Source organism: Salmo trutta, chromosome 29, assembly GCF_901001165.1.
Source record: "Salmo trutta chromosome 29, fSalTru1.1, whole genome shotgun sequence".
NCBI classification, from domain to species: Eukaryota; Metazoa; Chordata; class Actinopteri; order Salmoniformes; family Salmonidae; genus Salmo; species Salmo trutta.
In genome coordinates, this window is record NC_042985.1 from 44218668 (window position 1) to 44243171 (window position 24504).

General features: G+C 43.9%; 1 protein-coding gene across 6 annotated transcripts in view; it reads left to right on the top strand.

Moving 5' to 3' along the window:
- Positions 1–24504, top strand: part of ak8 (adenylate kinase 8) — an 81444-nt gene that overhangs the window by 20008 nt on the left and 36932 nt on the right. For all 6 annotated transcript variants that reach the window (XM_029722309.1, XM_029722310.1, XM_029722312.1 and 3 more), the window contains 4 exons: positions 901–969; positions 12165–12246; positions 12381–12452; positions 16239–16439. In XM_029722309.1, the coding sequence (XP_029578169.1) occupies positions 901–969; positions 12165–12246; positions 12381–12452; positions 16239–16439 (424 nt within the window). The remainder of the gene's footprint in view (positions 1–900; positions 970–12164; positions 12247–12380; positions 12453–16238; positions 16440–24504) is intronic.

Below are 24504 nucleotides of genomic sequence, written 5' to 3' on the forward strand. Positions count from 1 at the left end.
AGGTCCTTCCCTTGACAATGAACTGCACCTTAAAAGGCCTATTTGGATGATTATATTTAAAAGCCAGGGTGGAGAGAAAGATGAAAGGAAATAAGTGTCTCTGAATCAGGGCCCGTATTCATAAAGCACCTCAGGGTAGGAATGCTGATCTAGGATCAGATCATACTTGTCCATATAATACTATTCATTAGGATCGAAGACACTCGATACATACAACTCCATGTCTTTCGTAGAGGTGAAACTACTTTTAATTGTTTTTATAAATATATTTACTAGAGTAGTACTGAAGTCGTGATCTGGTAATGGAAGTGGGAGAGGGTTGAAGACGTGTCTATCTAGCAGGAGATTTCAGATATACTCTCCTCTTGAAGCTGTGCAAGCATTCTCACACTTTTGGCTGCTGGCGCTTCTCTCTAGGTGACACTTCAAAGAGTATGTGCAGACACTGCATGCTGTATGGCAGAAACTGACTGACTTTAGGGCATTTTGTCATATAATGGTCATATTTTGGCTTCACAATGGGAGCCCTGTGGGAAAAAATGTGCCGGTGTGGGGGCCTTGAGGAAAAATAGTGGGGCAGTGTTATTAGAAGTGCCCGGGACAATTTCTGGTCACAGTCCATCCCTGCCGTGTCTCATAGCACACCCTGCTAGCTCAGATCAGAGCCAATATTCACTCCCCACAAAGGCCCATTGGTGTTGCCACAACACATCTAGCATTAGACAGATTTCTCTTATGCTTTCTTGAGGAAGACCAATCAGAGATACAGTAGTTGTTCCTGTGTTGTTTGCGATGTGGCCTGGATTCACTCAGAGGGCAACTTGGGTCCCTTTTGAAGTGAGTATTGGAATGACAATCAAGAGATTGAAATGTTTTGTTTGTTGCATTTGTTTTTTTTAGGAAATCCCAGTTGACCTTTGGATCAAGTTGATTCAGCAACGGCTGTCGAAAATAGACTGTGTCCGACGGGTAAGCGTGCACATACGCACGAAGGCATGCACCCACGCATGCATGTGCAAACACACACACACACATACACACACACACACATTACATTTGTAGCACTTTATTGAAAGAAAAGGTAGGCCATAGTTTGACATTGGAGATATACATGTAACTGCCAAAATAATGGAAACACTTGAGTAAATAAGGGATACAAAGTATATTGAAAGCAGGTGTTTCCACACAGATGTAGTTCCTGAGTTAATTAAGCAATTAACATCCCATCATGCTTAGGGTCATGTACAGTAAGGGAAATAAGTATTTGATCCCCTGCGATTTTGTACGTTTGCCCACTGACAAAGAAATTATCAGTCTATAATTTTGTTGGTAGGTTTATTTGAACAGTGAGAGACACAATAACAACAAAAAAATCCAGGAAAACGCATGTCAAAAATGTTATAAAATGATTTGCATTTTAATGAGGGAAATAAGTATTTGACCCCTCTGCAAAACATGACTTAGTACTTGGTGGCAAAACCCTTGGTGGCAATCACAGAGGTCAGACGTTTGTTGTAGTTGGCCACCAGGTTTGCACACATCTCAGGAGGGATTTTGTCCCACTCCTTTTTGCAGATCTTCTCCAAGTCATTAAGGTTTCGAGGCTGACGTTTGGCAACTCGAACCTTCAGCTCCCTCCACAGATTGTCTATGGGATTAAGGTCTGGAGACTGGCTAGGCCACTCCAGGACCTTAATGTGCTTCTTCTTGAGCCACTCCTTTGTTGCCTTGGCCGTGTGTTTTGGGACATTGTCATGCTGGAATACCCATCCACGACCCATTTTCAATGCCCTGGCTGAGGAAAGGAGGTTCTCACCCAAGATTTGATGGTACATGGCCCCGTCCATCGTCCCTTTGATGCGGTGAAGTTGTCCTGTCCCCTTAGCAGAAAAGCACCCCCAAAGCATAATGTTTCCACCTCTATGTTTGACGGTGGGGATGGTGTTCTTGGGGTCATAGGCAGCATTCCTCCTCCTCCAAACACGGCGAGTTGAGTTGATGCCAAAGAGCTCCATTTTGGTCTCATCTGACCACAACACGTTCACCCAGTTGTCCTCTGAATCATTCAGATGTTCATTGGTAAACTTCAGACAGGCATGTATGTGCTTTCTTGAGCAGGGGGACCTTGCGGGCGCTGCAGGATTTCAGTCCTTCACGGCGTAGTGTGTTACCAATTGTTTTCTTGGTGACTATGGTCCCAGCTGCCTTGAGATCATTGACAAGATCCTCCCGTGTAGTTCTGGGCTGATTCCTCACCGTTCTCATGATCATTGCAACTCCACGAGGTGGGATCTTGCATGGAGCCCCAGGCCGAGGGAGATTGACAGTTCTTTTGTGTTTCCTCCATTTGCGAATAATCGCACCAACTGTTGTCACCTCACCAAGCTGCTTGGCGATGGTCTTGTAGCCCATTCCAGCGTTGTGTAGATCTACAATCTTGTCCCTGACATCCTTGGAGAGCTCTTTGGTCTTGGCCATGGTGGAAAGTTTGGAATCTTGATTGATTGCTTCTGTGGACAGGTGTCTTTTATACAGGTAACAAGCTGAGATTAGGAGCACTCCCTTTAAGAGTGTGCTCCTAATCTCAGCTCGTTACTGGGAGCTGGGAGCCTGAAATCTTTCTGATTGAGAGGGGGTCAACTACTTACTTCCCTCATTAAAATGCAAATCAATTTATAACATTTCTGACATGTGTTTTTCTGGATTTTTTTGTTGTTATTCTGTCTCTCACTGTTCAAATAAACCTACCATTAAAATGTCTTTGTTAGTGGGCAAACGTACAAAATCAGCAGGGGATCAAATACTTTTTTCCCTCACTGTTTAAAAATGCCCTGGTGCCCATTATTTTGGCTAACATGGCTAGAAGAAGAGATCTCATTGACTTTGAAATAGTGGTCTCAAAGGAGCATAGGGGTTTAAAGGGTGTGTGTCTCTCAGTCACCAGACCTCAACCCAGTTGAACACTTATGGGAGATTCTGGAGCGGCGCCTGAGACCGCGTTTTCCACCGCCTTCAACAAAACACCAAATTATGGAATTTCTTATGGAAGAATGAGGTTGCATCCCTCCAGTAGAGTTCCACATACTTGTAGAATGTATGCTAAGGCGCATTGAAGCTGTACTGGCGGTTTGTGGTGGCACAATGCCCTATTAAGACACTTCACATTGGGCACAAATGTCAGTTCAATGTCTAGTTTGGATTTACATTTGGTGAAGTTGTCAACTAAAGTGAATTCAATGTGAAATCAACCCAGAAAATTCACGTCATTGGATTTAGGTTAAAAGTCCAGGTGGAAAAAAACCCGCAATGCCCTTACGTTGATGACTTTTTGCAAATCCAATTAGCTTTCCACGTTGATTCAATGTCATCGCATACTGGTGATTTTTGGTGTTGAAATGACGTGAAAAAACATTGATTCAACAAGTTTTTGGCCAGTTGGTTTATGTTGGTGTTTCCTTTATTTTGGTAGTTACATGTAGCTAGTCCATGAGATTGTGCAGTTCCAAAAATACTTGTATGAGTTACCAGGCATGGGAAAAGATCAATAGAGCGATGCTGAGTTCTAATGTGAGATGTGTAGGCTTCCATACCCCTCGTACTTCTTGGTCCGTCACTTTCAATTACAACAGTTAGACATGCCTATGGACTAGCTGCTTTGGGACTGTGCCAACACACATACACACACACACACACACTTGGAAATAAACAGAATTTTAATGGATCAGCAAATGCTAATAGTAACAAATACGTGTATATTATCTAGCCTTTCTCATTTGATGTGTTTACTTAATGATGTGAATTACACCAGTGTACAGCTCCATTCCCAGCGGATCGGCCCCTTCCTCCCAGGGGGATTTGGGCCTCTTGTGATAGAACATGATGACTCTTTGAGCAAAACCCTCATCACACACCCGTCACCCGCCTCCACCAGTCTGTGTTCTCCTCTCTAATGTGACATGGGTAACCCACAACAGAGTCAGCCATACCCCCAAACCTAGGCCCTCTAATCCTGACACTGTCTCTATCACACAGTCAATAAGCTCACTATCAAACATACAGCAGCCATTCTTGTGATGGGTATCTTATCTCTGAAGTGTCTGTTTTCCCTGTAGTGGTGTGGAAAAATATGGAAATAGAAAAAAAACAGCTATTTTTTTTCTTATAAACTTTGCTTAGGCTGAATACATTATTTTTCGCTTGGCATCCTTTAACTTTCGCCTTTTAAGTGTAGTAGTTTGTGATTCGTTTTTTCTTTTAATTTGGTAATGGCTGTTTATCCCTTTAGGCTAAATGTCTGATGGTGTTTATTCATTTGTTTAATTATTTTCCTGTACATCTGCATAAACGGCTGAGAATTCAGTCAGGAACCAGGGCTAGTTCTCTGTCGCAGGCAACAAAGCAGTATTGTTGCAGCTTTACCAGATCTGCATCGGATTGGAGTCTCTCTGTCACACAAAGGCACTCCTTCATCTCGTGCACAAAAATGGAGTAGCAACAGAGTGATTGACACGTTGCATTACAACTGAAGTCAAGGCCTGTCTGCTTAATTGCAGCTCCGCTCGTTATCGGCTGTTTTTCGTGTGCTCTCTCTTTCTGTTTTTTTTTCTCTCAAATTAAAGCGATTGTGGAACGTTAATCATACCTCATCTAGGTCGCTTGGGTTCAGTCTCTTTTTTACTCTTTGTTCTCTTGAGGCTGTTGTTTGTAAAACTTTCGACTTGTAATCTACAGGGAAATCATAGAAGGGAAAAGTGGATGGAAGCGTAATAATGAACGAAGTGGAATAACAACTGAATTAGTGCAGTACTCCTGCTGATTTAAAAGAGGTTGAACTCTGTGAAAAGAGGTACAAGCCACACGGATGTGTCAAAGAGCTCCGTCACTCTAGACCTCTAGCACTGGTGTAACGCAGTTTCTCTGGAACCCTGCAAGGTCCAAGTTCGCCCAAAGCCTAACATTTCACAAAGCTATACACGGTGTAGCTACCAATTGATGTTTTAGAATATACAACAGTCCTGTATAGACTAGATGAACCTGCATGACATGAGTCGTCCTCGTGCTCTCTCCCAACTTGGACAAAAAGTTGTAAAAGCAATCTATGAATGGCAAATAATACAGTCCATCCTAATTTTTTCCCCTTCCATTATGGATTGTACTATCTATAACTATATATCATATTTAGCTGCTATTTATAAACTTTTTTATTAAAATTACTTTTTTATGTAGAAATGTTTTCACCATGTGCTGTAGGTCCAGGTTGCGGGCCCAACTGTTTTTTTATAGAGTATTGCCAACCCAGACAGTGCTTCCTGAGACATTGTGCATTATATGACCATTGTGCTGCACACAATTTAAACTTAGTCTTGAATGATGCATGCCAAGATGTACCAGAGATAAAGGACTGTTGGTATTGCAACCACACAACTCAAACGCCGGTTAGCCAGTATGAGCAAAATCGCAAACCGCTTTCTTTGTTCAAGCTCTTAAGAACTGTTGTCCACTAAAGATGGTAATCTGTTTGCATCTGCCAATATATTGGCCGTCCAGTATCCAAATGACCTGTCCCCAGAACTTCCTATATAGTTAATCTCTTTCCGTAATGTGTTGAGGCCGGCAGTTAACCTGTTGTGATATAGGGGGCAGTATTTTCATGGCCGGATAAAAAACGTACCCGATTTAATCTGGTTTTTACTCCTGCCCAGAAACTAAAATATGCATATAATTAGTAGATTTTGATAGAAAACACTCAAGTTTCTAAAACTGTTTGAATGGTGTCTGTGAGTATAACAGAACTTATATGGCAGGCCAAAACCTGAGAAGATTCCATACAGGAAGTGCCCTGTCTGACAATTTCTTATCCTTCTGTTGCATCTCTATCGAAAATACAGCATCTCTGCTGTAACGTGACATTTTCTAAGGCTTCCATTGGCTCTCAGAAGGCGCCAGAAAGTGGAATGACGTGTCTCCTGTCTCTGGGCGAAGAACAGCAGGAGTATTCGTTAGTGGTCAGGCTGGGAACAGTGACACTGGAGATGCGCGTTCATGAGAATTCTCCATTTTTTTCTTTCAGCCTTTGAATGAATACAACGTCGCCCGGTTGGAATATTATCGCTATTTTACGAGAAAAATAGCATACAAATTGATTTTAAACAGCGTTTGACATGCTTCGAAGTACGGTAATGGAATATTTAGACATTTTTGGTCACGAAATGCGCTCACGCGTCACCCTTCGGATAGTGACTTGAGCGCACAAACAAAACGGAGCTATTTGGATATAACTATGGATTATTTGGAACCAAAACAACATTTGTTGTTGAAGTAGAAGTCCTGGGAGTGCATTCTGATGAAGAACAGCAAAGGTAATCCAATTTTTCTTATAGTAAATCTGAGTTTGGTCAGGGCCAAACTTGGTGGGTGTCAAATTAGCTAGCCGTGATGGCCGCGCTATGTACTCAGAATATTGCAAAATGTGCTTTCGCCGAAAAGCTATTTTAAAATCTGACACCGCGATTGCATAAAGGAGTTCTGTATCTATAATTCTTAAAATAATTGTTATGTATTTTGTGAACGTTAATCATGAGTAATTTAGTAAATTCACCGGAAGTTTGCGGTGGGTATGCTAGTTCTGAACATCACATGCTAATGTAAAAGGCTGTTTTTTGATATAAATATGAACTTGATTGAACAAAACATGCATGTATTGTATAACATAATATTTATATATATTTTTATTTTTTATATATATTTATATTTTATATTTTAGTCATTTAGCAGACGCTCTTATCCAGAGCGACTTACAGTAGTGAATGCATACATTTCATACTTTTTCCCCCCGTACTGGTCCCCCGTGGGAATCGAACCCACAACCCTGGCGTTGCAAACACCATGCTCTACCAACTGAGCCACACGGGATGTCATAGGAGTGTCATCTGATGAAGATCATCAAAGGTTAGTGCTGCATTTAGCTGTGGTTTTGGTTTTTGTGACATATATGCTTGCTTTGAAAATGGCTGTGTGATTATTTTTGGCAGGGTACTCTCCTGACATAATCTAATGTTTTGCTTTTGCTGTAAAGCCTTTTTGAAATCGGACAATGTGGTTAGATTAACGAGAGTCTTGTCTTTAAAATGGTGTTCAATAGTCATATGTTTGAGAAATTGAAGTTTTAGCATTTTTGAGGTATTTGTATTTCGCGCCACGTGATTCCACTGGCTGTTGACTAGGGTGGGACGCAAGCGTCTCACCTAGCCCAGGGAAGTTAATAAGTAAAGTTTTGATCCAATGTACTTAAAATTATCTATTTTAGTAACATATAGTTCAGTAATTATAACGTTTCCTCAACATTGAATGTTGGTTCATCAAATGTGGTGAGCTTTAGATATTTTCCATTGCCAGATACTCAAGATCCATTTTTAGATTGAGCTTTGATTTGGTGTAACATTGTAATAACGTTGTCGCGCCCTGACCTTAGAGATCCTTTTTATTCTCTATTTTGGTTAGGTCAGGGTGTGACTAGGGTGGGTACTCTAGTTTTGTATTTCTATGTTGGCCTGATATGGTTCCCAATCAGAGACAGCTGTATATCGCTGTCTCTGATTGGGGATAATATTTAGGCAGCCTTTTCCCACCTGTTGTTTGTGGGATCTTATTTTGAGTCAGTGCGTGTAGCACCTCTGTCGTCACGGTTTGTTGGTTGTTTTTTTGGGGGGGGGGTGTAAAGTTTCACTAAAATAAAATGTGGAACTCAGAGCACACTGCGCCTTGGTCCTTCTCTACACACAATCATGACAGAAGGTCCCACCACCAACGGACCAAGCAACGTGCCTGGGAGGAAAGCCAGGAGTGGAGGACATCCTGGACTTGGGAGGAAATAATGTCAGGAGACAAAGCCTGCCATGGAAACAGGCGGAAGCAGCGAAGGAGGAACGACGATGACGCCAGGGTGCGCGGCCAGGACGCAAGCCCAAAAGACAGCCCACATTTTTTGGGGGGGGGGCACATGGAGTGGTCGGCTGAGCCGAGGGGTGAACCAGAGCCAGTCAGGGAGTCGAGTGAGGAACTCGACGAAAGATTCCGGAGAGAGGTGTTGGCGTTGAGAGCGCTGCAGAGCGGGCGTGCTGAGGAGCGTGACACCAGTCCGGTGTCATATGCACCAGTTTCACGCATCTGGCCTCCAGTGCGCCTCCCCAGTCCGGTACGTCCTGTGTCTCCTCCACGCACTCGCCCTGAGGTGTGTGTCACCGTTCCGGTACAATGTGTGCCGGTTCTACGCACCGTGTCTCCGGTGCGCCTCCACAGCCCAGTGCGTCCTGTGCCAGCCCCCCGCATTTGCCGTGCGAAGGTGGTCATCTGTCCAGGACGCGTTGTGCCAGCTCTATGCTCCAGACCTCCAGTGCGCCTTCGCGGTCCAGTACATCCTGCACCGGCTCTACGCGCTGTGTCTACGGTGCGCCTCCACAGTCCAGTACATCCTGTGCCTCCTCCCCGCACTCGACCTGAAGTGCGTGTCACTAGTCCGGTGCCACCTGTACCGGCCCCACGCATCAGGTCTCTAGTGCCCCTCCCCAGTTCAGTACGTCCTGTGCCTGCTCCTCGCACTCGCCCTGAAGTGCGTGTCAGCAGTCTGGCACCACCTGTTCCAGCTCCACGCACCAGGCCTCCGGTGCGCCTCCACAGTCCAGAGCTTCCGGCGACGGTTCCCGGTCCAGAGCTTCCGGCGACGGTTCCCGGTCCAGAGCTTCCGGCGACGGTCCCCGGTCCAGAGCCTCCGGCGACGGTCCCCGGTCCAGAGCCTCCGGCGACGGTCCCCGGTCCAGAGCCTCCGGCGACGGTCCCCGGTCCAGAGCCTCCGGCGACGGTCCCCGGTCCAGAGCCTCCCGCGACGGTCCCCGGTCCCGAGCCTCCCGCGACGGTCCCCGGTCCCGAGCCTCCCGCGACGGTCCCCGGTCCGGAACCCCCGGCGACGGCCCCCGGTCCCGAGTCCCCGGCGACGAACTCAGAGCACACTGCGCCTTGGTCCTTCTCTACACACAATTGTGACAACTGTAGTATCTACTTTTGCACGAAGTATCTTTTAATTGGTGCCGCATTGCTATCCTATAGTAGATAGATGGATATACAAAGCCTCCAGTGCACAATGGAACTAGCATAGCTCCTAGGGGACATGTCCCGTGCAGGACATGACTTCTTAGTAACAAAAACACACAGACAATAATTATCTGATTAGCAGCAGGGTGACTAATTGGCTGATTGTACTGTCAAAAGGACCTTGTTAGCAAGCCTTCGCGCCAGGGCCATGGACTATTTTGTGCACAGAGCACAGCAGACTGCTAAGGTCTCTCTCCGGCTTGTTGAGCACTGCTCCCCTACACTCCCCCACATCGTCCCCCCAGCCTGCTGTTGAGCGCCCCGTGACATCTGCTTCATGCGTGTCCATCCTGTGATACATCCCCCCCTCCCTCCTCCCCACTGCAGATGTTGTGGTCCTGGGGTTCTGTCTGAACGCCGAGCCCTTTTGATGTAGGGATGAAACGGAATGGAGGGAGCCACTGTGTGGGACCCCAGTGATGGAGGCAGGGAGGAGGAGTGTGCTGGGGAGAGGGGGGAGGGAGTTGGGGGTGTTGTTTTGACGTAGCTCATTAGAATTTCAATCAGGCCTGAGCTTTTGGGGCCTGGCTGGGAGGGACTCCCCCTGCTTTTCCACAGCCCTGGCCTAGTCTCCCCTGGGAGGGAGTGGTGGAGAGGTAGAACGGTATTACCAGGAGCTGGCCTGGTCTGGCTGGAGACTGTTCCTCATTGGACCTGCTGTTTGTATGGGCCCTGTTACTTCTCTATACCTTACTAACTACACACTTTCATTTGCAACCATGTACAGTGGTTACCACTTTATCCAGTCGTTTTTAGGGTGACTTCATAAAATTCGCAGAATAAATTATGATTTTATGAAGGCTCAACACCACGTTGAATATGGCCGGTGTCAGTAAACCTCGGCAAAAAGGCGTAATTAAATTGTTGCCAGCAACTCAGTTACAGTCACCAACGCTCTGGATAACATGAAAACAGCCTAACCAGCTCTGCTAGGGCAAGTAAAATGGTCAGAGTGAGGTGTTCTCTCATTTATGTCTGGAAGTAGCTAGCAAGCTAGCTAACTTTAGCTTGGGTGCTTGACTGCCGTTGTGAGGTCAGAATGCTTGGATCAACCCTACTCCTCGGCCAGAGCATCCAGTGTGCTCTGAACGCTCCGAGAGCGAAACGCTAGGAATTTATGTATGGACAATCTGACAACATTCTGAATTTACAAATGCACAGAGCGCACTATGAGCGCACTCTGGCACTCCAGAGTGAATTTACAAATGCACCCTTAGTCATGGCATCACTTTCATTTTACTAAAGTGAAGAGGCTACTACTGTGTATATCCAGTTTGTCTTGGTTTTCATTGTGATTTTATTGTAGTACAGAGGAGCCAATTACAAAATGCTCCTCATGGTTATGGAAGTGGACTCCCACTTCTATTATCAGCTCGTGGACAGCACTGCCACAGAGGCAATCAAAGGTTTAATGGTAAAGTAAGTGGGAGGAAGGCGTAATTTAGATGAAGCGGTGATTAGTGGTTAAAGATCAAAGAGGAAAACAAAGGCGGATTTCAAACAGGCCCGGGAAACTTGGCAACACACCCCATAACTTCTCTGATAATACTGAGATCTATAAATGTTTTCCATAGTTACATATTTATTTGAAGATTATTCATTGAAATAATAATTTGGGCCTAACAAGCACTTGAGAGAACCGGTTTCTTTTTCTCGTCTTTATTTTCCAGCTCCATTGAGCTGTAAGCCCTGGGATTTCAGAGGCCATTAGAGAGAGAGAGGTTTTTTGTGTCTAAGGAATGATATGCAGGTTGCCTCTTTCTTCTTATGTTTTATTTTTATGGTAAATTGGGGATAGGAACTGGATAATTAGCCACATTTTCAAGGTTTAGGATTTTAACCCACCTATTGAATCACTACTTGAAGTGGCAATTGTTTTCCTCTCCCTGTTTGTACAGATATTTATTCATAGAGTTATTGTCTCTTAAGGTCTCTGTCAGGGACTTGGTTTAACTGCATTATAAAGAGACAGCGTCTAACTTCTTTAAACAACCAGCTATTTATCACAATGAGAGAATGGGACAGTTTAAATGAAGTGATGAATATAACAAATAGGCCACTGAATAGAAATAGGGTGGATGTCACGTCCTGACCAATATTTAGGTATTATTTGTATTATATTTGGTCAGGACGTGGCAGAGGTATATTTGTTTTGTATTATGGGGTTTTGTGTGTGGTGTAGTGGGGTGTGTTAGTTTTGGTATAGGTTCTAGGTTTGTTTTTCTATGTGTAGTTTTGGGTGCTGGACTCTCAATTGGAGGCAGGTGTTTCTAGTTGCCTCTGATTGGGAGTCCTATAAGTAGGTGTGTGTTTGTTTGGTATGTTGTGGGTAGTTGTATTTTGCGCTGCGTTTATTCTGCCTGTAAAACTGTCACTAGTCTTTATTCGTTTTCTTGTTTTTTCTCCGTGTTCACATTCATTTAATAAATTAAGATGATGAGCACTAACTCCTCTGCGTATTGGTCCACGTTCTCCGACGATGATTTCGCTATATCGTCTGACGACGAAGATTGCTGTGACAGTGGAGTAGAAATGCATTGCATTGTAATCATATTACTGTGTAAGGTCATATGCCATATGACATAGTAATTATATTTCTAAGTAAGTAATTCTATTTCTTTAAATTACTGGGCACAGGGCACAGAGCTAACCTTGTCGTTTGGGCCCACAGAGCTAACCTTGTCGATCAGGCAATGATCATCTCCAGAATCATTTTGGGATTTTTGTGTCATCTCAGGAGAAAAGAAAACCACTCCATCAGAAGAACTATTTGTAATTTATATAATTCTACATATGATAAATAATACATCTGGGGGCTGTTTCCTGGACACAGATTAAGCCTAGTCCTGGAAAAAATGTTTGTAGATTCTCCACTGAGTTTGCTTTTTAGTCCGGGACTAGGCTTAATCTGTCTTCAGGAAACTGCCCCATCATGTCCTATATGAGAAATCTTCTAGTCTTTTGACCCCAGTTTGAGCCACGTTGTTTAGTGCTTGTGTTGTTTGTTCTGTGTTCAGGGTTGGGTGTTGGAGGGGATACCTCAGACACGAGAGGAGGCCCTCTCCCTACAGGAGGCTGGAGTTGCCCCAAATCATGTTGGTTAGTGCCTCAGTTTACCTCAGTTATCCATTTATGTTTGGTTATTTCCATGTTGTGTTTGTACGTGCGTGCATTTGTGTGAGTGAGCGTGTGTGTGTATTGAAGGAACTGTTTATGTGTGTGTTCTCTGTCAGTGTTGCTGGAGGCACCCGATGCAGTGCTGATTGAACGGAGTCAGGGCAAGAGAATAGACCCTGTCACAGGAGGTAAGATGACGTGGAGATGGAGAACACTGGAGATGTATTCCAGAGTGCCCGATTCTACCAAGGGGAGGGGGGTGAAAGTGATACAGAGAGACATTCCTTTTTTATAATTCACATCATAACCACAAACCCACATCCATATTGAACCTGGCTTTCAAGGAGCGGGACACTATAAGAAATCCCGCTATGCCCTCAGACAGACAAATCATTTAAGTGGCAAAGCGTCAATACAGGACTAAGATTGAATCCTGCTACACCGGCTCTGATGCTCGTCGGATGTGGCAGGGCTTGCAAACTATTACGGACTACCGCGAGCTGCCCAGTGACGCGAGCATACCAGATGAGCTAAATGCCTTTTATGCCCGCTTTGAGGCAAGCAACACGAAAGCATGCATGAGAGCACCAGCTGTTCCAGACGACTGTGTGATCACGCTCTCCATAGCCGATGTAAGCAAGACTTTTAAACAGCTCAACACTCACAAGGCCACAGGGCCAGACGGATTACCAGGATGTGTACTCAGAGCATTCGCGGACCAACTGGCAAGTGTCTTCACTGACATTTTCAACCTCTCCCTGACCAAGTCTGTAATTCCTACATGTTTCAAGCAGACCACCATAGTCCCTGTGCCCAAGAAAGCGAAGGTAACCTGCCAAAATGACTACCGCCCCATAGCACTCAAGTCGGTAGCCTTCATGTGCTTTGAAAGGCTGGTCATGACTCACATCAACACCATCATCCCAGAAACCCTAGACCCACTCCAATTTGCATACCGCACCAACAGATCCACAGATGATACAATCTCAATCCACACTGCCCATTCCCACCTGGACAAAAGGAACACCTATGTGAGAATGCTGTTCATTGACTACAGCTCAGCGTTCAACACCATAGTGCCCACAAAGCATCTAAGTTAAGGACCCTGGGACTAACACCTCCCTCTGCAACTGGATCCTGGACCCCCAGGTGGTAAGGGTAGGCAACAACACATCCTCAACACTGGAGCCCCTCAGGGGTGCGTGCTTAGGTCCTCCTGTACTCCCTGTTCACCCACAACTGCGTAGCCAAGCACGACTCCAACACCATCATTAAGTTTGCTGATGACAACGATGAGACAGCCTATAGGGAGGAGGTCAGAGACCTGGCAGTGTGGTGCCAGGACAAAAACCTCTCCCTCAATGTGAGAAAGACAAATGAGCTGATAGTGGACTACAAGAAAAGGAGGACCGAGCACACCTCCATTCTCCGCAACAGGGCTGCAGTGGAGTAGGTTGAGAGCTTCAAGTTCCTTGGTGTCCACATCACCAACAAACTATCATGGTCCAAACACACCAAGACAGTTGTGAAGAGGGCACGACAACAACTTTTTTCCCCCTCAGGAGACTGAAAAGATTTGGCATGGGTCCTCAGATCCTCAAAAAGTTATTCAGCTGCACCATCGAGAGCTTCCTGACCAGTTGCATCACCACCTGGTATGGCAACTGCTCGGTATATAAGGCACTACAGAGGGTAGTGCATACGGTCCAGTACATCACTGCGGCCAAGTTTCCTGACATCCAGGACTTATATAATAGGCGGTGTCAGAGGAAGGCCCAAAAAATTCTCAAAGGACTCCAGTCACCCAAGTCATAGACTGTTATCTCTGCTACCGCACGGCAAGCGGTACCGGAGCGCCAAGTCTAGGTCCAAAAGGCTCCTTAGCAGCTTCTACCCCAAGCCATAAGACTGCTGAACAATTAATCAAATGGCCACCCGGACTATTTACATTGTTTTTACACTGCTGCATCTCGCTGTTTATTATCTATGCATAGTCACTTTACCTCTACCTACATGTACAAATTACCTTGACTAAACTATACCCCCGCACATGGACTCAGTACTGGTATCCCCTGTATAGCCTCGTTATTGTTACTTTTAATTATATTTTTTACTTTAGTTTATTTAATAAATATTTTCTTAATTCTATTTCTTGAACTGAATTGTTGGCCTTGTAAGTAAGCATTTCACTGTAAAGTTTACACTTGTTGTGTTCGGCACATGTGACAAATACGATTTGATTTCTTTGAATCCGCACCATAGGTCTCCAGGAGAACAAGTCCTTAGAGTATCGCAAAGCCGTGCTATAATTAACGAAAGCCTCAGCTCCCAATAGGTTGGTTTGTTATGGTGAGGATGTACTTGATCAAAATAATTGCCATCTCTGTTTTCATTGTGCCCGAGGTCTCATTTTGCCTTTGTCAGTAGAATTACATGCATTGTGCAAATGAGCTCGCAGTTTTTTTCAAAGCTGTCCAAATACTTAAACACGTTTTATTTTTCACTCATACAGAATTTGTTTGTCAACGTGACGAAATGATTGGTACCTGTGTAAACATTATCAGAATTACTTTATTCGCCTAGTACATTTACAGATACCCAAAATGTAACTTAGTGAATTGTCAAAGTCAATATACATAAATACAGTAAACACAGAACTCTGGAGTACAGGCTGATATACAATGAGGATATACAAGTAACTGCCAAAATAATGGCAACACTTGAGTAAATGAGGAATACAAAGTTTATTGAAAGCAGGTGCTTCCACACAGGTGTGGTTCCTAAATTAATTAAGCAATTAACATCCCATCATGCTTAGGGTCATGTATAAAAATGCTGGGCAGGTCATTATTCTGGCTACCATGGCTATTCCCCCATAGGATGACAATGCCCCCATCCGCAGGACAGGAGTGGTGATGAGCATGAAAACGATGTAAACCATATGCTGTTGGCGTCTCAGTCACCAGATCTCAACCCAATTGAACACTTATGGGAGTTTCTGGGGCGGCCACCTCGTACAACGTTTTCCACCACCATCAACAAAACACCAAATTATAGAATTTCTCTTGGAAGAATGGTGTCTTGTCCCTCCAATAGAGTACCAGGCACTTGAAGAATCTATGCCAAGGTGCATTGAAGCTGTTCTGGCTCGTGGTGGCCAAACGCCCTATTCATCAAATCACATTTTATTTGTTACATGTGCCGAATACAACACGTGTAGGTAGACCTTACCGTGAAATGCTTACTTACAAGCCCTTAACCAACAATGCAGTTTTAAGAAAATAGAGTTTAAAAAATATTTAATAAATAAACTCAATAAAAAAAAAACTGGGGAGATATCTAGAACATGAAGTCTATGAACAAGAAGAGATAAATAGATCAAATCAAATTTATTTATATAGCCCTTCGTACATCAGCTGAAATCTCAAAGTGCTGTACAGAAACCCAGCCTAAAACCCCAAACAGCAAGCAATGCATTTGAAAGAAGCACGGTGGCTGGGAAAAACTCCCTAGGAAAAACTCCTGAGAAAGGCCAAAAACCTAGGAAGAAACCTAGAGAGGAACCAGGCTATGAGGGGTGGCCAGTCCTCTTCTGGCTGTGCCGGGTGGATATTATAACAGAACATGGTCAAGATGTTAAAATGTTCGTAAATGACCAGCATGGTCAAATAATAATAATCATAGTAATTGTCGAGGGTGCAACAAGCACGTCCGGTGAACAGGTCAGGGTTCCGTAGCCGCAGGCAGAACAGTTGAAACTGGAGCAGCAGCATAGATCCCACCCTCCCTGTCATGGGGCCATCGGGGCCTGTATTCATAAAGTGTCTCAGGGTAGGAGTGCTAGGATCAGTTTGCCTTTCAGATCATAGTACATTTGGTTACATGGATAGGAGACACCTGATACTAGATCAGCACTCTTACTCTGAGACACTTGATGAATACATACCCTGATCTTCTCTCTATTACCTGTGTAGATGTGTACCACGTCACGTTCATTTGGCCCGAGGACAAGGAAGTGGTGCAGCGGTTAGAGCGCCAGAAGACCGTGTCAGAAGAGCAGCTTGTCGCCCAGCTGATGCAGCACCATCGCGAGGTTCACGCCCTGCGCAAGACCTACCGCAACTGCCTGAAGGGCATTGATGCCGACCAACCGCATGTGGACGTATTTGACCAAGGTGAGAAGACCACTCCCAGCTAGCACATTTGGTTCCTTGGAAGTTGTGGGAAAGTATGTTTTTGGATTCACATTGGTTGTGGGAATGAAACCATACGTTTCCTGACCGGTAAAACTATATGTTTTTAAAATATTCTGGGAACTTTTATTTTTAGTTTGAAGGGATGTTCTGAGAAAGTTTCACTCTGGTTCCTTGAAAGTTTTCCTGGGAGGTTTCACTAAGACTCTGAGAATAGAAATGATAGGTTGGGGGCCTCCCGAGTGGCGCAGCGGTCTAAGGCACTGCATCGCAGTGCTAAATGCGTCACTACAGACCCTGGTTCGTTCCCAGGCTGTGTCGCAGCCAGCAGCGACCGAGAGACACATGAGGTGGGGCACAATTGGCCCAGCATTAGGGGAGGGTTTGACCAGCCAGGATGTCCATGTCCCATTGCGCTCTAGCGACTCCTGTGGCCGGGCGCATGCACGCTGACAGTCGTCAGTTGCACAGTGTTTCCTCCGACACATTTGTGTGGCTGGCTTCCTGGCTAAGGGAGCAGTGTGTCAAGAAGCAGTGCGGCTTGGCAGGTCGTGTTTCGGAGGATGCATGGCACTCGACCTTCGCCTCTCCCGAGTCCGTACGGGAGTTGCAGTGATGGAACAAGACTGTAACTACCAACAAACATTTAAAAAAATTGTTATTTGGAGGTTTTTGTTTCAATAAGACTTTTAGCTTATTTTGGGTTAACTTTTTTTTAACTCCAAGCACAGATTGGACAAATGGAAATAAATGTCCTTAGGCATCAGCATCAGTGAAATTCAAATTTAGAATCTTCTGTTCTCTATCCATGGAATTAGTCCACTGCGCCACCAGGATGGAGCTAGCATGTTTTTTTTTTTTTTACATATACAAAGCTGTTCATTTTAGTCTATTCAAACAGACCCCATTTCAAAGGAAACAAGCACTCATTAAGATCAGAGGTGCGTTCAGTTCGATTGAATGTCTGCTACGTTACAGAACGGTTTCTACTGAACGACACCTTTCCCCAAAACATTCTTGTATGTTTTTGAACAGACTGAGGTTTGTTTGCTCCCGTTTGGTGGGTGCGTTGAGGTGTGGCTTGAAGCAATGAGTGACGTATTTACAGTGCCTTGAGAAAGAATTCATACCCCTTGACTTATTCCGCATTTTGTTGTGTTACAGCCTAAATTCAAAATGGATTAAATAGATCTTTTTGTCACCCATCTACACACAATATCCCATAATGACGAAGTGAAAAATGTTTTTAGATATTTTTGCAAATGTATTAAAAATGAAATACAGAAATCTTATTTACATAAGTATTCACTCCCCTGAGTCAATACTTTGTAGAAACACCTTTGGTGGCGTTTACAGCTTTGAGTCATCTTGCACATCTGGATTTAGGGATTTTCTCCCATTCTTCCTTGCAGATTTTCTCAAGCTCAATTAAGTTAGATAGGGAATGGATAGGTGAACAGCAATCTTCAAGTCTTTTCACAGATTTTCAATGGGATTCAAGTCTGTTTTGGCTGGGCCACTCAATGACTTTTACATTATTGTTCTGAAGCCATTCCAGAGTTGCTTTGGCTGTATGCTAAGGGTCATTGACCTGTTGGGACTGGTCGTTTGCACTCAAGCAGGTTCTCATCAAGGATTTGCTTGTATTTGGCTCCATTAATTGTTCCTTCCATCTTTACCAGTCTCCCAGTCCCTGCCTCTAAAAAGCATCCACATAGCATGATGCTGCCACCACGATGCTTCACGGTAAGGATGATGTTAGATGGGTAATAAACTGCCTGGTTTTCTCCAGACATAGTGCTTTGCCATTTGGCCAAAGAGTTACTTTTCTTTCTCATCAGACCACAGAGTCTTTTGCCTTATGATCTCAGAGTCTTTGCCATGCATTTTTTCAAACCCCAGGTGTGCTGCCATGTGCCTTTTTCTCATGAGTGGCTTCCGTCTGGCCACTCTCCCATAAAGCCCAGAATGGTGCTGTAGAGACCGTTGTCCTTCTGACAGGTTCTCCCATCTCAGCCAAGGAACTCTGTAGTTCATTCAGAGTGGTCATTGGTCACCTCCCTGACCACGGTCCTTCTTGCCAGGTTGCTCAGTTTGTTCAGACAACCAGCTCTAGGCAGAGTCTGGGTAGTTCCATATTTTTTCATTTTCCCAGTGATGGAGACCACTGTGCTTTTGGAAACTGTCAACACGAGAAATGGTTTTATACCCTTCCCTAGATATATGCCTCACCACAATTCTCTCTCTGAGATCTACGGATAGTTCCTTGGTATAGTTTCTGCTCTGACATACACTGTTAACTGTGGGACCTTATATAGACAGGTATGTTTCTTTCTAAATCATGTCCAAACAATTTAATTGGCACAGGTGGACTCCAATCAAGTTATATCAAGGGAAATTGGATGCACCTGAGCTCAATTTGGAGTGTCATAGCAAATACTTATTTAAATTGGATATTTTTGTATTTCATTTTCAATATATTTGCTAAAATATCTAAAAACATGTTTAAAGTAAAGAAATACCAAGAAAATAAATGTTTTTTTGTCAAGTTCTATAAATGTGCTGAGAATGTTCCAAAGACAAGCAACTATCCTGCACCATTCTCAGAAAGTTGTGGGAAGGTTGTATGCAAAATCACTATAGGACAACCACGCTCTCACCAAGCTCTAAGAAACACATGGTTCTCAGAACATTATGTGCTAGCTGGGGTGTATGACTGTAGATTAGAACACCACTCTAAGGGATCCAACAACAAACATAATGTGTTGTTTTCATTCGCGAACATATGCTACATGTTTCCAATTATCTGTCCTTCCTCCCAAGTGTGCACTTGTTCCTTTCATTTCAAGGAAATGACTGGTATAAGAAACATGGTGGAAACTCTAGCCCATGCCTTCACCAATCCAATACTTTTAGGTTTGTGGGAAGTAGTGAACGAGTGTATTTATTATTGGGACGAAGGACACAGCCATAAAGGACACACTTCTTTAAACCAGAAGCAAATACTCACTGACTGACATGTCTCCATATTCCACAGTAGTACACTGAACAAAAATATAAATGCAACATGTAAAGTGTTGGTCCCATGTTTCATGAGCTGAAATAAAAGATCCAGCTGACAGGTGTGGCATATCAAGAATCTGATAAAACAGCATGTTTATTACACAGGTGCACCTTGTGCCAGAGAGTTTAATGTTAATTTCTCTACCTTAAGCTGCTTCCAATGTCATTTTAGAGAATTTGGCAGTACATCCTCACAACCACAGACCACGTGTATGGCGTTGTGTGGGCGAGCAGTTTGCTGATGTCAACGTTGTGAACAGAGTGCCCCATGGTGGCGGTGGGGTTATGGTATGGGCAAGCATAAGCTACGGACAATTGCATTTTCTCGATGGCAATTTGAATGCACAAAAATACTGTGACAAGGTCGTGAGGCCCATTTTTGGAGGGGTATCTGTGACCAACAGTACTATATTCCCTGTTGTGTGAAATCCATAGATTAGGGCCTAATGCATTTATTTACATTGACTGATTTCCTCATGTGAATTGTAACTCAGTAAAATCTTTGATATTGTTGCATTTATATTTTTGTTCAGTATAGTAATGACTTGCATAAAGTCCCTCTCTTTGATGCCCCTCTCTACCTGAGACAGTGATTGGCGATGGATGACAGTCTCTCCCATCACGGGCCTCAGAGGCTTTGTTGCACAGCATCAAAGCCTCATCACCATATCATCTCAGTCTGCGTCCCAAATGGCACCCTATTCCCAAAATAGTGCACTACTTTTGACCAGAGCCCATATCGGTAACAGGGTGCTATTTTAGGACACACTCTCAGTGGGCTGCTGCCCCTCCACGGCCACGCCTTCTGGCGGGATGTCAGCATGGCACTGCAGCAGACCCATGGGGAGGTTTTGATTCCCCTCCCTGTCAGCCCAGCTGATGGACAGGGAGTTTGCCTAAGGCTAAGCTACAGGCAAGGGGAGGAGGAGCAGCCGTCGCAGCCTTCAGCCACACCATTAAAGCCATCTGAATACTACCTGTCTGAACGTTACACCACTCAACTTGGCAAAATAGTTCTGTCATTCTCTCTCTTAAGATTACTTTAGCCCAACCCCTGCAAATGATACACATACAGGTTTTGGAGAGGTATGGGGGTCTGCCACACTGGGTGCCTGTTGTGGGGGGTTAAGTGCTTTGTTCAAGGGCACAAAAGCAGACAATGTCATCTAGGATTTGATACCAGCAACCCTCCAGTTGCCAGTTCACTTCTCAACAGCTTTTTCCTCTCTGACCCGGGATTTGACCTGGCAATCCTCCAACCGCTGGCTCACCTCTCTAACCACTAGGCTACCTGCCGCCTCAGGTTTGTTGTGCGAGGCAGGGCAGTGGTGACAGTAGAAGGCTAGAAGCAGGCACACCATGGCGGATGTGAATTAGACTTAAACAAGTTTGCATTACTAAAGTGTATATATTTCAATCGGAATCTGACAAAGAAAGCTAACTGATAGATAGTACTGTAACAAAGTTTTTTCTGCAGAGAAAAGTCTTGGGTGGGCCGTCTGTAAAAAATATAATATAATTGTAAATAAGATCATCTTGGAGAAGTAACATTATGCATTCAGGAGTATTAGCTTTAAAACTGTAACATTTTCACTCTGCCCAATGGCAAAATGTGTAGAGTTGCAGGAAATTTGCTTTCAACCATTTCTACATCCATTTTTTGATATATTTTAACGTAGGCGCTGGTAGTTGAGAATAGGGGAGGAGCGGGAGTAGACGTGACACATATATTAGTAGTTGAGAGATGCCAAGATTGTGCAAAGCTGTCATCAAGGCAAAGGGTGGCTACTTTGAAGAATCTCAAATATATTTTGAGTTGTTTAGCAATTTTTGGCTTACTACTAGGGTTGCACATTTTGGGGAATATTCAGAGGTGGAAACTTTCAGTGGGAATTAACGGGAATATATGGGAATTAACGGAAATGTATGCAAATAAATATTAATGCCATTTAAATGTAGATGTTTTTTGAATTGAATATATTTACCATATCATATGGAGACAGAAACATAAACATTTTACCTTATCATAAGTAGACATAGTTGCAAAATATTAAATCCTTCCAATAGAAATAAAATGTAAAAAAATTGTTACGAATTGATCTTTAATTAAATGAATTGACTCTTCACATGGGATGACCTCACGGAACAACAAAAGAAAGGGAATATTGAATGATCCCCAATGATCCATCACATCTTCCAAAAACGTTTTCAACATACATAAAATGATAGTCTAGAAACTAAAGCTTTGGTTGTCTTCGTCTCAGGCTTCCATGTCTTCTCCCTGGACCTCCTCAATATCCACCTCTTGAACATCAGACTCTAAGGCCTCATCGTCACTGTCACTTTCCAAACTTGTTGAGGATGGCTCGTTGCCAGGCTCAAAAAGCCTCAAATTTGCTCGGATGGCCACCAATTTTGGTCAGCCTGTTGCGTGCTTTGGTGTGTGTGTTCCCAAACAAGGACCTGTTGCGCTCTGAGGCGGCTGATGTTGGTGGGATTTAGAGGATGATGGAGGCAACAGGGGAAAGAGCCTCAGATCCACAAAGTCCTTTCACCGGGTGGCTGATGAGATATGTTGGCATGACTGCCATGTTGCATCTCCATCCCAAAGCTCTTGCTTGGAAGTGTACTTTGCCAGACTGCCAAGAACCTTGCCCTCATCCAGGCCAAGGTGGCGAGACACGGTAGTGATGACACCATAGGCCCTGTTGATCTCTGCACCAGACAGGATGCTCTTGCCAGCATACTTGGGGTCCAACATGTATGCTGCGTGTATGGGCTTCAAGCAGAAGTCTTCACGCTTTTTGATGCATTTCAGAACTGCAGTTTCCTCTGCTTGGAGCAACAGTGAAGTGGGCAGGGCAGTACGGATTTCTTCTCTTACATCTGCAAGCAGAGTCTGAACAACAGACAATATGGCATTGTCTCCCTCAATCCGTACAATGGCTACTGCTGTAGGTTTCAGGAGTTTCAGGCTGCTTACCACTCTCTCCCCAAAATACATCATCCAGGAGGATCCTCTTGATGGGGCTGTCCATATTGGCAGACTGTGATATGGCTATTTCTTGGAGAGACTCCTTCCCCCCCAGGAGACTGTCAAACATAATGACAACACCACCCCAATGGATGTTGCTGGGCAGCTTCAATGTGGTGTTCATATTCTACTCACTTTGCTTGGTGAAGTAGATTGCTGCTATAACTTGATGACCCTTCACATACCTAACCATTTCCTTGGCTGTCTTGTAGAGTGTAACCATTGTTTTCAGTGCCATGATGTCCTTGAGGAGCAGATTCAATGCATAAGCAGCACAGCCAATGGGTGTGATGTGAGGTAGGACTCCTCCACTTTAGACCAAGCAGGCTTCATGTTCGCAGCATTGTCTGTCACCAGTGCAAATACTTCTGTGGTCCAAGGTCATTGATGACTGCCTTCAGCTCATCTGCAATGTAGAGACCAGTGTGTCTGTTGTCCCTTGTGTCTATGCTCTTGTGGAATACTGGTTGAGAGGTGGAGATGATGTAATTAATTATTCCTTGCCTACGCACATTCGACCACCCATCAGAGATGATTGCAATACAGTCTGCTTTCTCTATGATTTGCTAGACCTTCACTTGAACTATGATGAACTCTGCATCCAGCAAATGAGTTGATAAAGCATGTCTGGTTGGAGGGGTGTATGGTGGGCATCATTCAGAAATCTTTTCCAATACACATTGCCTGTGAGCCTCATTGGTGAACCAGTTGCATACACAGCTCGAGCAAGACATTTATCAGCATTTCTCTGACTACGTTCCTCCATTGAGTCAAAAAACTCCTGATTCCAGGAGGACCATGAGTTGTTGCTATCGATAAGGTGTCTGATTCATCATTTTCACCTCGGATAGAAGTAGAGGTTGCTCGTTCTGAGCTCCGAGGGAACTTTATGCACTTGGCCAGATGATTCTGCCAATCATATGTGCATTCTTCACATAGGATTTGGCACAGTATTTGCAAATGTACAAAGCTTTTCCTTCTACGTCAGCTGCAGTGAAATGTCTCCACACATCAGATAGTGCCTGTGGCATTTTCCTGTAATGATTAGAAAAGAAATTGTAGCAAAAAAACTAATACAATTCCATGTACAGATAAATAGTTAAGCAGTTAGATTAAACAACTCCTTTTGTAAGATAAATGTTTTAAAATGAAACATGTATGGAAACAGGTAAATTAACACTCCTCAGTTAGCAGGCTCAAGCAAGCTAAAACCCACATGGTAGCAAAACTAACTAGCAGAAATTGTTAACAAGTTAGAAATGGTTTAAACACCCTTTGCTGTAGGCTACTATTTACTAGTTAACAAAAAATAATGTATGTCATATAAAATATATTTACCCCACCCAGTATTGTAATCAAAAGTTACCAGAAAGCATGTAGTCCTTGGCTCAGACAGTGTAGTAGTGTGGGCTCAATAGCATCTCATTAGTGTGCAAGATCTTGAGAATCAGCTGTACATGTGATGGAAGAATGCATTGTGCATGCAGAGGGTTGCAATTCCATTGGCTAGTTTAACCAAAATATGCCACAAGACCTAGAATTGCCTTATGTGTATCCCACAAAAAAAGGTTCACTGGTATAAGCTAACTTTTTTGATGAATTTAAGCAAAATTCCCCAAATTCCCGGGCTTAACTTCCCATGGAAAATTCCCTGAAAAATTTCGTAAATTTACCGGAAAGTTTCCGACCCTTTTCAACCATAGTTACTACATGATTCCACATGTCTATTTCATAGTTTTGATGTCTTCACTATTATTCTACAATGTAGAAAATAGTAAAAATAAAGAAAAACCCTAGAATGAGTAGGTGTGTCCAAACGTTTGACTGGTACTGTATACCCATTGCTTCTTAAAGAATATAACTTCTAAATGGCTCATGATGTTTAGTTCAACTGTCGTACCCCATCAGAACCCAAAATATAAGCTTGTTTTATTCCAATATTTGTAAACA